Raw genomic sequence first — 13,070 nt, 5'->3', positions numbered from 1 at the left:
AGGGGCTGCATGTTGAACACATTCTCTTTATGGTCCGAGCCGGTTTCCTGCTTGCCAGAGAACGTCCTTTTTGAGGTTGCTGGCTATGACGTATGTAAAACAGACGCGGCTTGTAAAGAAAGTGTCGGTTTTCCAATGCCGCCGTTGACCCACGGTGCCTGGCAACAGACTGAGGTTGGCACTGGGTTAGAGGGACAACTCCCAAAGCCCTCTCTCTCTCCACGCGCTAAAGGAATTTTTGCCAACTTGTGTATAGCATGTACACTCAAGCCATGTAACTGGAGACTAGCCCCTTCATCTTTTATAGCAGTTATTAAGCGGCGTGATCGGAATGGGGTCTACTGGTTTCTTTTTCTCTTGTTCAAGGCAACGTGGTTGTTGAGGTTTAACATGCTAGTGGCTGCATTTCAATGCAGGATAAGTGCATGATGATGAATTATGACAATTAAGGCAATGACAGATAATGATGGTAATAATTGGTAACGCACACGAAAAACTAAGATGAAAATGGAGATTAAAATGGAAAATAAGGCAATGATGATAAAAATGAATGCTGCATTTTGGGGTTTTTTGACGATCCACCAAGGGAAACTGTCCAAGTCTACAGCCAACCATGCACTGTATCCACCTTCTTACATTTGCAATACACCGCCATTTCATTCAGTGGTGGAAATAATGTCATTGATATTTTTACCACTTGAGGTCAGCACAACAGGCTGTAAATTCAACATTGACATACAGTATTATCACCTTGGAGCCATGTTTTTTGGTGACATGACAAATTGAGTCCTGTGCACACTCTCCTTTGAGCTCTGTGTTTGGCCTCCATCTCCTGAGTGAAATATCTGACTCTTTAGCTGCTAAATGCTCCACTATGCTCACCAGCTAGTCACTGACTTTGTGTCTGCCATTTGGTATTGGGCAGATAGTGTATTGTGGGTGTACCGTGGGTTTCAGAGTGACATTATGAGAGAGAATGAACCAAGTCATTTGACCTATTGTTAATACAAATGTATCGATAAAATCAGCTTTAACACTATCCCAAGAATCTTTAGCACTGTGTACACATCCTATAACCAGAGACAAGTCCCACAATAAAACATTCATTATACAAGTAACTGGCCTCTCTGGCTGTGTGCTGCATGGCAGAGGAGAAGGTGATAGAGCAGTGAATGAAGGTAACCATGAGATAAAGATGCTGGAAGGCTTGTAACTCACCTGTTTGAAGGATTGGTTAGTGAGCAGGTCCTGCCCAGGCAGTCGGAGAGTGCAGAGAGAAAAAAAAAAAAAAATTGAAAACACATGCAAAGATTAGCACTTCAAGCAGAAAGAAAGTGGTGACTAGAGCAAAGAACTACAACTATGCACACTACAAGCTGAAGCTGGGGAGTCTTCTTTGAGAAAAAAAAACCAATAATCTACTGTCCAAGTCATCAGGGGCTCATGAAATCCATATTGAATGTCTGAAATCTCTCTGGATAGGTAAACAAAAAAGCTTTTAAACTATGCTCTATTTTGGTTTCTGTATACTTAAAAGGAGGTCACGATTGTTATAATGTATTCTTTTGATTGCATCTACATCGGTCTTGACATAGAAAAACAAGAACATGAAAAATGAGTGTGGTAACTTATCCTACAGAGGGGGAATGTCAACAAAAGTCCATTTTAAAGAAAGACAAATGACAAGCTTAAAAAAGCAATTATGCCATGTATAAACATTGCAATATTGTCCAGTTGAATTGAATCGGGCTCTTGCCAAATGGAACAGAGTTGTCAAAGCTGGGAAGATCTTGGGTTTTTTTAGTTGGCCATATCCATAGAGATCGCCATTTAACCGTTGGACTGTGCCAATAAAAACCTGCTCTGTACAAATAAATACACACAGTAAATCACTGTCAGCAAAAGCCTCAAATGACCCATTACTCTTTAATAAAAGCCTGGAAAGAGAAGTTGTGCTTATAGATGTCAGAGGGCTTTCAAGCATGGCAGTAAAATACCTTGTGAAAGGAATTCAACAATGGTAATGCCTCTATAGAGACTCTTCCACTGAGCAGTTCAGACCTTGATTTATACTTTAATTAACAGGAACTCATTAGGGCATATTGACATTCCACTTAAACCCATTTGACGCAGTAAATATATCAATTTATGCACACAATATTACCACATGACAAGTGGTGTGTAATTAGTTTGTAGCATAGAGGGAGGTAATTGCCATGTACTGTATGGTATAACCCCAAAGGCATGCATACTGCAATTATCCTATTAGTTACCCTGGTTCAACATGCTTTCGTCAATTGCTTTATTTATTTCAGTGTTTGCTTCAGTAAAAAGTTCCCTGCATCGTGAGTCCTCGTGACTTCCGTGGTGTTTCCTCTGCATTGCCCTGATCCATGAGCCCCATGAAGACCCAGACAGTTCCCCAGTTCTCACACTAAAATGCTCTGCAGATGCTAGGGCAAAGCTGGAGCACGGTGGCATTTCTACAATAAGGCATTCAGCAGTGAACAGCTGCTCGTGTTAGCCTGGAGGCTGGACCCTTGGCACTCTCAAGAGTCCTCTTATACAACATCCCACCCCACAGCCCATCACACACACACTCCCACTTATACACACACAAACACGTTAAACAATCAAGGCAATATTTGAACTTCAAATGCAACGGTTAATAAAAGAAGAGGCATAAAATTGATTTCTTGGTCTATATGTAAATGCTCGCCAAAACTAACAATACACTCGCTGAACTGCAATTCAAAAAACGAATACTGTAATCCACTTGCTAACAAATCCAAACCTGTTGTCTCTGATAGGCTGAAAACATCTTCTCGATGTCCTTGAGGTCAAGAATCTTGAAAGCTCTCAGGTCATCGATGTCATTCCAGATGGTGCCATTGATCACATTCTGAAAAGGGGTAAAGGGACATATAGTAAGGGATTCATAATGAAATACTGATTAGCATTGCGTTACATGCTCAATACTTGAAATCAAGGATGAACAGACGCTTGGAATTTGCTGTGCGATTTTATCAGCTAAAAGACCATATCTTTATACTGCAGAATAACCATGCATAAGATCTCTAGGGCCATAATGCTCTGCTGTAAAACTCCAAGGTAATGGAATCACGGCTTTCATGAATATGGTTGGTTACAAAATGAGACTTTCCTTTTCAAATAAATTAAAGTTTCACTAATTGCATCAGTTTGCCAAAGCAGATGTACTGATCCGATACCAGTGTATCATATATTTTATTATTGTATAAATTATTACTGTATATGTTTTACAGCTGTATACTACTATCCCTGTATGGATGTGAAATTACTTCTATCTTTGCTGTACGGCCTGGCTCAGATTAAACCTTTTGTGAAACATAAACAAACCTAAACAAACAAAAAATGAATGCCATAGAACTTTCTGATATTATCCAGTTTGACAGTCAGTCATAACGGAAAAAGAACATAAATAAACTACTTTAAAAGTAGATTTTCTTCTGGGATAAATTACATGATATGGGATCGGTGCATAAACCTGGTATTGGAAAATCTCTTAATTTTCATTTATTGCGATTCTAGAAGTATTGTGATTCCATAGTATTGAGTGTTGCTATTTTCCTTTTCCATTTTAACCAAAACAAAAGTTGAATAATACACTTCTAAAGACAATATGTCATTTGACAATTCTAAAAACTAATTGTTTTCTAAGAAGAGCGTGCATCACATGTATTTCATTTGTAAAGAAGTATATAACATGTCATTTCAGCATTTTCTGCTTTCGGTCAGAATATGGATATGATGTAGTCGCCGTCAACGGTACCGTTTAAACTGAAAATATTTAGGTGAATCATTGGTAAAAAAAAAAAAAAATTTAAATTCTAGGGAAAATAATCTATTTTAAAAATCGTCTCAAAAACAAATCCCGATACATACAATTTTAAGTTTTTTCCCGCTCACCCGTAGTTGTCATTGTTCTCTTACCTCTCCGAGTTTGGCCCAGTTGAAGGACTTCAGGGGATGAGAAGGCTGAGGGATGGACTTGGAGCGCATGGTGCTCGCTGAGTTGAATGAAGAGGGAATAGGGGGAGGCGGGGCTCCGAAAATGGGAGGGGCTCCTGGAGGAGGAGGCGGTCCTCCAGGTGGTGGGGGAGGTGGTGGAGGAGGCGGGCAGCTGAATGGTAGCGGAGGAGGAGGTGGAGGAAAGCCAGCCATCATAGGTGGTGGAGGAGGAGCCGCGGGGCCGCCAGGCGGAGGAGGGGGAGGGGGGAAGGACACACTGACGCCCTATTGGTAGGGAGACGAAAAAAAAAAAAAAAAAGATATTATACGTTTTGATATATTAACACATGACATAGATTTGGCGGACACCTTTGTCCAACGTGACATAAAATAAGTGCAGTCATACTTAAAAGCTAGACGCCAGCAAAAAAAATAAATAAAAAACTTGTTGAGCATGTTCGAGAGCTTTTTTTAAATAATAATGTCAAGCCTAAAATAGAGGCAAATACCAGAAATGCTCCGAAATTTGATAATATGCTTGCTTGCTTCCTTATGGGATTTAGATATGAAGATAGTTATAAATTTAAACTGTGCATTTGACACCACAACAATTTGCTTAGCATAGACTGGAGCAGGGAGACAGCTAGCTTTCACAAAATGAGAAAAAAAACTTTTAACAACTCCAAAAACGGTCTTACTTACTTACTTACTTACTACTTAAAATGTTGTATCTTGTTAGCAAGCAATCAATACGTAACAATACATATGGAAAACAATGCAGTGATAGCAACTTCATAAAGACAACAGGACTTCTGAGATGCTGGGCAATATAGCTCCAATTAAGCTAACGTAAGCTAAGCTAATTAAGCTACAGTGTTCGAAATCACATAGTCCCATACTATTAATAGTAAGTATGATGTAAAAGGGAGTATGTAGTGTGTTCCAACTGCATAGCATGTGGATTTTGTGTATGTGAGAAATGTCCGGATACAGTATGTACTAGATTAGCAAGAATTGTCCAATGGCGGACTGCGCGGTAGACAGTTTAAATAATTAACCACTGGATAAAATAATTACAAATGATGGCGAGTTTAAGACAAAAGCAGGAGCTCACTCTCGTAGTGTACTGTAAAAATACATATATTTAATTAAAATATTTAATCATTTTATTATCTGTAAAATATTAAATTGAGTGGAAGGGGTAGTGTTGAATTACATTTGTGATAAACCATTTCCAATAGTAGCTTGGAGCGCTAACGTTGCGATCGATACATGTCATGATGCAGAGAAGACGTATTGCTTACGTAAACTTCAGTGTGCACAGTCTGCTGGTAATGTGGAGCAGTTGGAAGGCAACACTGACCGTTTTCTTCCTTACACTAGTGTTTGTGCTAAGCTAGACTAAACACACCTTGAACCAATCTCTGTAGTGGATGCAGTGAGATAAGGTTCATATTGACCATGTCTAATTTGCAGTGAGAGGCAAACAAATATTTCCCATAAATTCTAAAGCATTTTGTAACATTGTTCATTGGGGTGATTTCTCCTCTAGCTCGGAAAATGTGTCCATTAATAAGATTAACAACCACTTAGCAATTGGCTATACAATTACAGAGCAGCCCCGAATTCATACAGGGTGTAACTCATATTGTAACCTAAAAAGCAGCACTGCTCACAGATATGTCGTTGATGCGTGTGGACAGGTCTAGGACTTGTTCCCTGGCTGAGCGCAGCTCCACTCCCTCACGCTGGAGTTTGTCCTTCATCTTGTTCAAAGTCTTCATCATGTCCTCCTTTTCCTGGGTCTTGGTATCACACTCCCGCTCTTTCCGCTCTAGTTTACCCAGCAGCTCCACATGATCTAAAAAAAGACGCAATGGGGCAGAATGTGTTCATACGATGTAGATTTGGATAATAAAATGCAAACAGGAAGAGGCACATACAAAGAAGCAGATAGTGATTTGCAGGCATATATATATATATATATATATATATATATATATATATATATATATATATATATATATATATATATATATATATATATATATATATATATATATATATATATATATATATATATAATGATGCATTTTCTTTTCCAACCTACAGAGTGCAGTGTGTCAAACAAGTCTTACCTTTCCTGAACTTCTCTGCCTGGTCTCGCCACTGTTTCACCTCATTCTCATTGACCAACCTGTGAAGCACGCAGACAAACATAAGCACAGACCCAAAGACAAACTGAACACAGCACTTGCACAAAAATGCTCCCATGTAGGGGTCAACCGCAGTCCAACCAAGTCAAGGCACAACATTTCGAGGAAATCCAATAATTGGATTGGAAATCCATTGATCACTTGACCATAATTCTTGACTTCCTTTTAGTGAGGAGGCATCCAGATTCACTACCAGCATTGACTGGGTTGATGCGGTTTGCTCTTGTAAGCTGCGTAACACAACATTAGTGCTAAAATAAATCCTGCAGGGCTGAAATCAATTATATTCAAGTTCTACATTTTGCCATTTGGGTCAGCTTGCTGCTTGAAGTTACACAGGGTTAGCGTGATGTTCTGATATGAATGTGAGATCAGCTGACGTGAGAAGTGAGTGTTCCTGATCATGAGGCAATCAGTGAGACTGCACATGGGAGTGAGTTAAAAAAAAAAAAAAAAAGGAGGCCACATGTTAAAACTTTATAAAAAAAAAAAAATAAAGATATCAATGGAGATGGAGTGGTTTGAGAAATTAATTTAGCTGAAGAAAGATTTGAAAGTGAAACCTTGAGCCTCGGTTGAAGCCTTGGCTGGAGTTGAGAGAACAGACATGTTTCAGTGTCGTAGAGCACAGAGTAGAAAAGAAACAGTGAGAGAGGGAACTGCTGAGGTGAGACTGCCAACAAGGATAAAGTAACTCCACTGCGGTAACGATTCACACTTCAAGTGCTTGTAATCAATTCACACGAGGGAAATCCACGAGGCAATTTAAAAGCAAATTGGTCATTAATCAGCTCGAGGTCCTCTAAACGCTTGCGTTAGTGAACACAGTCTGAACTTGATTGCAAAAGTCAGTACTGCTTTAATTACGGCTCAAGCGACGCTCCACGGATCCAACTCGATGAAACAAAGGATCACTTTATTGTTCGCTGGTCAAATAAATACCTTTACATAGCTGTGGAAAAAATGTGATTTGTACAAGGGTGCTAATTTTGGGTCAGGCACGCGTGCGAGTAGTCAGAGCCGTCGTCATGGTGACCGCACATGATGAATGACTTTGTCTCCCAGTTGTTTTAACAGTTGTTAACTGTTGTTAATGCCCCCCCCCACCCCACCCTCTGAGCGGCCGCAGCATGAGACACGCTGTACGTTTTCAGCCCCGTTAACCGTTGGGGCCTCCGGCACGCAGCCAAAACAACGAGGGAATCTCAGTTTATGCAAATCTTTTTCCAGGCATAATTTACTCTAGGAGAGCTTATGAAAACACAACAAGACTTTGGCAGTGATGTAAAAATGGAGGGATAGGTTTCGACCGCTGTGATGGTTCGTGTTATGCACGTCCGGGCTTAAGATGCCGCGTCCAAGTTCGCTTTCTGCGCGCTACTGGAAAGAATTACGCTCACGTGAGCTGATTGCACAAACAGTAGTGGCTGAATTAGTGAACAAAGTAGGAGCGAGCAGGGGCCAAGGTTTACCACGCTACATGTTTTATGGCGCTTTCACCGCTGAGACTAAACACATCCATCACTGATCTGAAGCTTGCTTTAGAAATAACAGTAAAGTGGAAGAAAAGATGGTGAAAGAAAAGAAAGACAGCACGTCTGAGAGAGAAACTGAAGTTAACTGGTGGGAGAAACGCACACCAAAATGCATTGTATGGACAAAGACCGGAATGCCATCTTTTCACACTACCTACACTCTCTCACACACACACACACACACACACACACACACACACACACGGTCTTTGACTCCTGAACACAAGTAGAGAATGGTTTCAAATGTCAGTGAAACCCAGACCACAAAAACCCAGCAGATGTCGACGATCATTTGGAGACCAATCTCTCTGAGCGACAGTGTAGACCGTGCCCATGATGACATAGAGAAAACATCTACTTCCAAGTCATAATGCTTGGTTTTCCCTTGGAAATGATTATTCCTCCCTGTTGTCTTCCACATGAAACCAAGTGACTGCTTGGCCGCACCTAAACATGGCTGACTTGGCCGGCCTGCCCGGCTTAATGCGATTAGAGCAATTTCCTTTTGATCTCCAGCTTCCACTTTCATGCCAATTCACGCTTGGAGCGTGGCTTCCTCCGACTCTACCCACGACCCCCTGCTGCCAGCTTCACTTCACCTCACCATCCTGTGCAATCCCATTTTCCACTCCCATCGCTGGCACAATGGCTGGGCCAAGAGTGTTGGAAACAAGTCTTATTACACAAGTGAATGCTGGTTTACTGTAAATGCATCCTCCTTACGCCAAAGCTCTGATGCATAACTCCAGTGCCTCGCTGCCTTTTAGCCGTGCGTCAAACTTTCGACATAAAAGTGCATCATGTTGATGTCAGACTTGTCTTTGATCGGAGTTAGAAGTGATGCTGATTGGATGCATAAACCACAAGGATGTTCCAGAAATGAGATTGTGTTTACAGCTTCTCGGAATAAGGAGAAGCTTTTTTTTTTTTTTTTTTTTTTTTTTTAAAGGCATGGAGCACTTATCGTATATACAGTGCATTTACAGTAACTCTCTTATAATGTTATGAAATACAGTACAATGTTTGGCCTGGATCACCACGTACTGTAATACCCTATGATAGTGAATAAACATTTGCTATAGACCTTATTCCTGACATCTTTATACATTCATGTGCAAACAAATAGGAAATATACTGTTGTCATACAGCGGTAAATGGGCAGAGGTTGTGGCGGAGGCGTGTCTGCTTTGATTGCGAGATTGATGAGGAGATTACACTTACATGCGAATGATGTTCTTAACGTTGAAGTTGTCCAGAGGGGCGCTGTCGGGGTCCTCTCCCTTGTCGTCCTGGAGGACTAGCTGCTGGAGGATCCGGTCTAAGAGCTGCCAGTGCTGCAGGCTACCACCACCCCGTTTATCTGGGGGAGGAGTCACAGACAGAGATAGTAAGATACTGTAATCCCAGGATATTGGTACCAATACGAAATGTTGGCCTATGGTGTTAACTAGGGCTGGGACGATCTGCTTTGGTCCCCATTTCGATTCTTTCACGATGTATGGGTGCCAATTTGATTTGTATTCCGATCTTCATTTATTGAGACTCTAGAAGTATTGCGATTCGATAGTATTGAGTATTGCGATTTTACATGTATTTTCTGCATTTGGTCTGTTTTGCTGGGAGTGGATATGATGATAGTCGCTGTCAGCGGTACCAAAAAACCAAGAATATTTAGGTGAATCGTTGGTAAAAAGAATGAATAAAAAAAAATAGTCGCAAAAAATCACGACACAGTACATACTTTTTTTTTCCACCCCTAATATTAAGTACACTCCAGATAGGATGTATGTAAATTATTATGTTATTTTCTAGACCTATACATCAAAACAAAAAGCCTGCATGCAGCATTGATGTATTCATTTTTCAACAGTGTTGATGGTATGGTCTGTAAATAATTGACTTACTACTGAGCCTTATCAACAGAACTACTTGGTATGTAGCTACTCACAGGGCATCTGCAGGCAGTGCTGGAGGATGGAGAGGAGGTTGGGGTAGGCGTCTGTGTGGCTCAGCTTCTTCTTGACCAGCTCAAACATGGCACCGGCACTCTTGGTATCTACATGGGTCTATCAAAAATAAAAGAGCCAGTCTTAAATTACTCTCCAGTCGGAACCATTGCTCTGACTTGCCTTTGCCTTAATTTGAACAATACAACAAAAGCGCCAAGACAAGAAAAATAGAATGTTGTCTTAGAGCCATTCTGAGATACTCACCGTATCAAATCTTTTGGCCAACTCGGAGTCATCCTCATTCCGCACCATCTCAAAGAAGTCCAAATGCCTGAACATGGAGGAACAGTCTGAGTGTATTGATTGCACCCCCCCCCCATTAACAAGGACATACAGTCACTCAACAAAACACAGGGATCAAGGTTTTTTTTATTTGCTGCTCTTCACTGCAGAATTATTACTGAAGAGGATGCTCATTTTTTGGGTGGGTCACTCTCACCTGTCCAGAGTGGCGTTCTCGTGCTCTCTGAGCTTGTCGATGACCGGCTGGATGCCCAACATCAGGAACTCGTACCTTAAGTGGAGGCGGAACTCAAGGTTGTCCTACAAATAAAAGAACAAACAATAAGACAATAATAATAATGGGACATCAGATAATACATAAATATCTAGCATGTGCCTGGGTTTAATTTCAGTACTTGTGAAATTACTGGAGGAAGTTTGTGATTAACAAAAGATATTCCCAAATTACATCAATCTGTGTTAATTAGTGGTAGGCGGTAGTTTATAACCGTTGAACACAGCCAGGCCATCCAATTCCCCTCTTTTTCAAGTCTTTATGCTAAGCTAACCAGCAGCTCGCTGTAACTTCATATTTATCTTCTCATCTAACTGTCCCAAAATGTTGAAGCTTTAGGTTCACACATACATTTTGACCTCAAGCCAACCAGAGCTTTCCAACGGTGTCTAGCGACAGATTTGTGTTCAACTATATTCAATGAAGGTTTTCCCATATTTGATAGGGCGTAACCCTAAAAGGCATATGGGTGTTATTGCTGACCTCCCCAGCTCCAGCATTGAGCACAGCGTTGATGAAGGACATGATGGCCGTCTTTAAGTTGACCTCGTCTCTGTAGCGGCCTGTACTCTTGTCCAGCTCATTCAGCAGCGTCTACATGGTCAAGAAAAATGGGAGAGTTAGTCAGCAAGTAGGTTTGATCTACAATATTTTTCAGGGCTGAAATCATCAGGGCAGGGCAGGGCAGCAGGGTGGCTCAGTGGTTAGCACTTCTGCCTCACAGCAAGTCTGCACTGCAGAGATCGATTCCCAGTCTGGGCAGGGCTTCTCTGTGTGGAACTCTCCAGGTGCTCCAGTTTCCTCCCACCATAAAGACATTCATGCTAGGTAACTAGGACTACAGTTGAAAATTAGCTCTCTGGCTAACACTGGCGCATTAACATTAATCAACAGAAATTTTGATTCATGTGCATTGTCCTAATCAAATAAATAAATCTGAAGATAGGGTCAGACATAAAAAAATATGTACCTAACATGTTTATAAGTTGTTCTAACAGTAACAATGACGAGAACCAGGTAAACACAGGGTCACTGGTCTCACTTCCCACTGCCTTTTACTAATACCACGCTGTGAAAAAATACTCCGTTAAAAGGTGCTTTAAGCGATGTCACACGTTTTTTAGGCTACAAACATTTTTGTCACATACAGCAAACCTCTCCTCACTATCTGCTAGCTGCCTGTCCCCTGAACACACTGTAAAAAAAAGCAGTCTCTGTAGACAGCCCAGGCTCCACACACCAACAAAAACCAAACTGCACCACCAAACATAACAAACAGCGTTCCAGCCAATAACTGACAAGAAGGATTTGGGGGTTGGGGGGGGGTTAGTGCACGGAAGCACGGAAGGGAGGGAGAGGGGACGGGATTAGGAGGAGGGAGGAGCGAGCGAGCCTCATTTTGTTTGAAATACTTCGAACGTCAACAAGAAGTTCAGTCACCCAACATCACTTAGAGCACCTTTAAAAGTCCTGCATTGAAAATGTTCCTTAAGTAAAAGTATGTAAGTATCATCAGGAAAATGTACCTTAAAGTATTAAAAGAAAGTATTCAATGCAGAAAAATCCTCCCATTTTAGAAACTGGAAACAATCTAAATAGTTGTGTGTTTAATTGTCTAATCATTTCAGCTGGACTTGTAGGTCTATATAATGTAAGTTGGGTAGTTTATTTTATAATACAACATTGCACTTCATAAACTGCATGCGTTTTGCGTGCAAAAATCTTAATTTGTAAAGTAACCAATAACTAAAGATGTCATATTAATGTAGTGGAGTGAAAAAGTAGAATATCTCTCTGAAATGTAGCGGAGTAGAAGTAGAAACTGTGGCATGAAAAGAAAAGACTTAAGTAAAAGTACCTAAAATTTGTACTTAAGCACAGTACTTGAGTTAATGGGCGTAGTTACATTCCACCACTGACCCCAGACATACTTTTGCAGCTTAATCATCATAACTCAACATTAGAAAAGGCCTCATAAGTTCAGAGTCACCCAGCTCCTGTGGTGTTAGCTTAGCCTGAGGAGGCATGATTTAGCACAGACCCCCGGGGGGACGCGTGGACGTGGTTTGTTGACTCAGTCCTGCAAGTCGCTAAAGCACTACGCATACCCTGACCTCCATAACTCTGGATGTCTTCACCTGCCTTTAAAATGGCCAGAGTGTTGACTTAACAGTCTGAGGTGCTGCAGCACAAGTCTCCAACTTATGAAAATGAACACAGCTTGATTTATTTCAGCATGACTATGAAATATTTTGTCTGCCCTTTCCCATAATGTCTGTCGGCCCCGTGTCTCCAGCAAAGGCTCCCAACAGTAAGCATGTTTGTACCATGAGACTTGGAGTCACGGACACGGGGGTACGAGGGGGAAATGCCCCCCCTCACATTAGATGACGGACCCTCTGTCCCCCACACTTACAACACGTCGGAGTTGATTGGAACGCACCATAAGTAGGAGACATGCGCATTACTCAGGTTGTGTCAGTCGATTGATAAGACTCGTGTAGATAAAAGGCAATAATAAAATATAGGGATGAAAACGCATTTAAATATGCAATAATTAAGATGAGTGCATATGATGGAATAGTGGCATTATAATTTGCCAGATGCCACCAAATTTCCCCCAGACCCCCGTCCACACTAGTTAAATGTAAGCAGTTCTCCCATTGGGCCAGATGCGGCAGTAAAACAGTATGGAACGATTTATGGAAATGTCAGTGTTTCCATACATTCTAAATGAAATGTGGGCTAGTTGGAATCTGTGAATTGGAGAGACAAATGAGAGAAGATCTTTCAATGAAAATAA

General features: G+C 41.1%; 1 protein-coding gene across 3 annotated transcripts in view; it reads right to left on the bottom strand.

Annotated features, from left to right (window-relative positions):
* daam2 (dishevelled associated activator of morphogenesis 2) overlaps nucleotides 1–13,070 on the bottom strand; it is a 107,282-nt gene that overhangs the window by 17,979 nt on the left and 76,233 nt on the right. For 2 of the 3 annotated variants that reach the window (XM_028566074.1, XM_028566075.1), the window contains exons 7-16: nucleotides 10,751–10,861; nucleotides 10,190–10,293; nucleotides 9,955–10,021; nucleotides 9,690–9,807; nucleotides 8,963–9,101; nucleotides 6,129–6,187; nucleotides 5,667–5,851; nucleotides 3,973–4,275; nucleotides 2,795–2,902; nucleotides 1,219–1,248 (exon numbers count right to left, since the gene is read on the bottom strand). In XM_028566074.1, coding sequence (XP_028421875.1) covers nucleotides 1,219–1,248; nucleotides 2,795–2,902; nucleotides 3,973–4,275; nucleotides 5,667–5,851; nucleotides 6,129–6,187; nucleotides 8,963–9,101; nucleotides 9,690–9,807; nucleotides 9,955–10,021; nucleotides 10,190–10,293; nucleotides 10,751–10,861 — 1,224 coding nt within the window. The remainder of the gene's footprint in view (nucleotides 1–1,218; nucleotides 1,249–2,794; nucleotides 2,903–3,972; nucleotides 4,276–5,666; nucleotides 5,852–6,128; nucleotides 6,188–8,962; nucleotides 9,102–9,689; nucleotides 9,808–9,954; nucleotides 10,022–10,189; nucleotides 10,294–10,750; nucleotides 10,862–13,070) is intronic. The other variant, XM_028566076.1, reaches the window with a different exon arrangement.

This window comes from Perca flavescens, chromosome 20, assembly GCF_004354835.1.
Source record: "Perca flavescens isolate YP-PL-M2 chromosome 20, PFLA_1.0, whole genome shotgun sequence".
Lineage (NCBI taxonomy): Eukaryota > Metazoa > Chordata > Actinopteri > Perciformes > Percidae > Perca > Perca flavescens.
The sequence above is the reverse complement of the archived record's forward strand: the minus strand, read 5'-3'. Positions and strand labels throughout refer to the sequence as shown.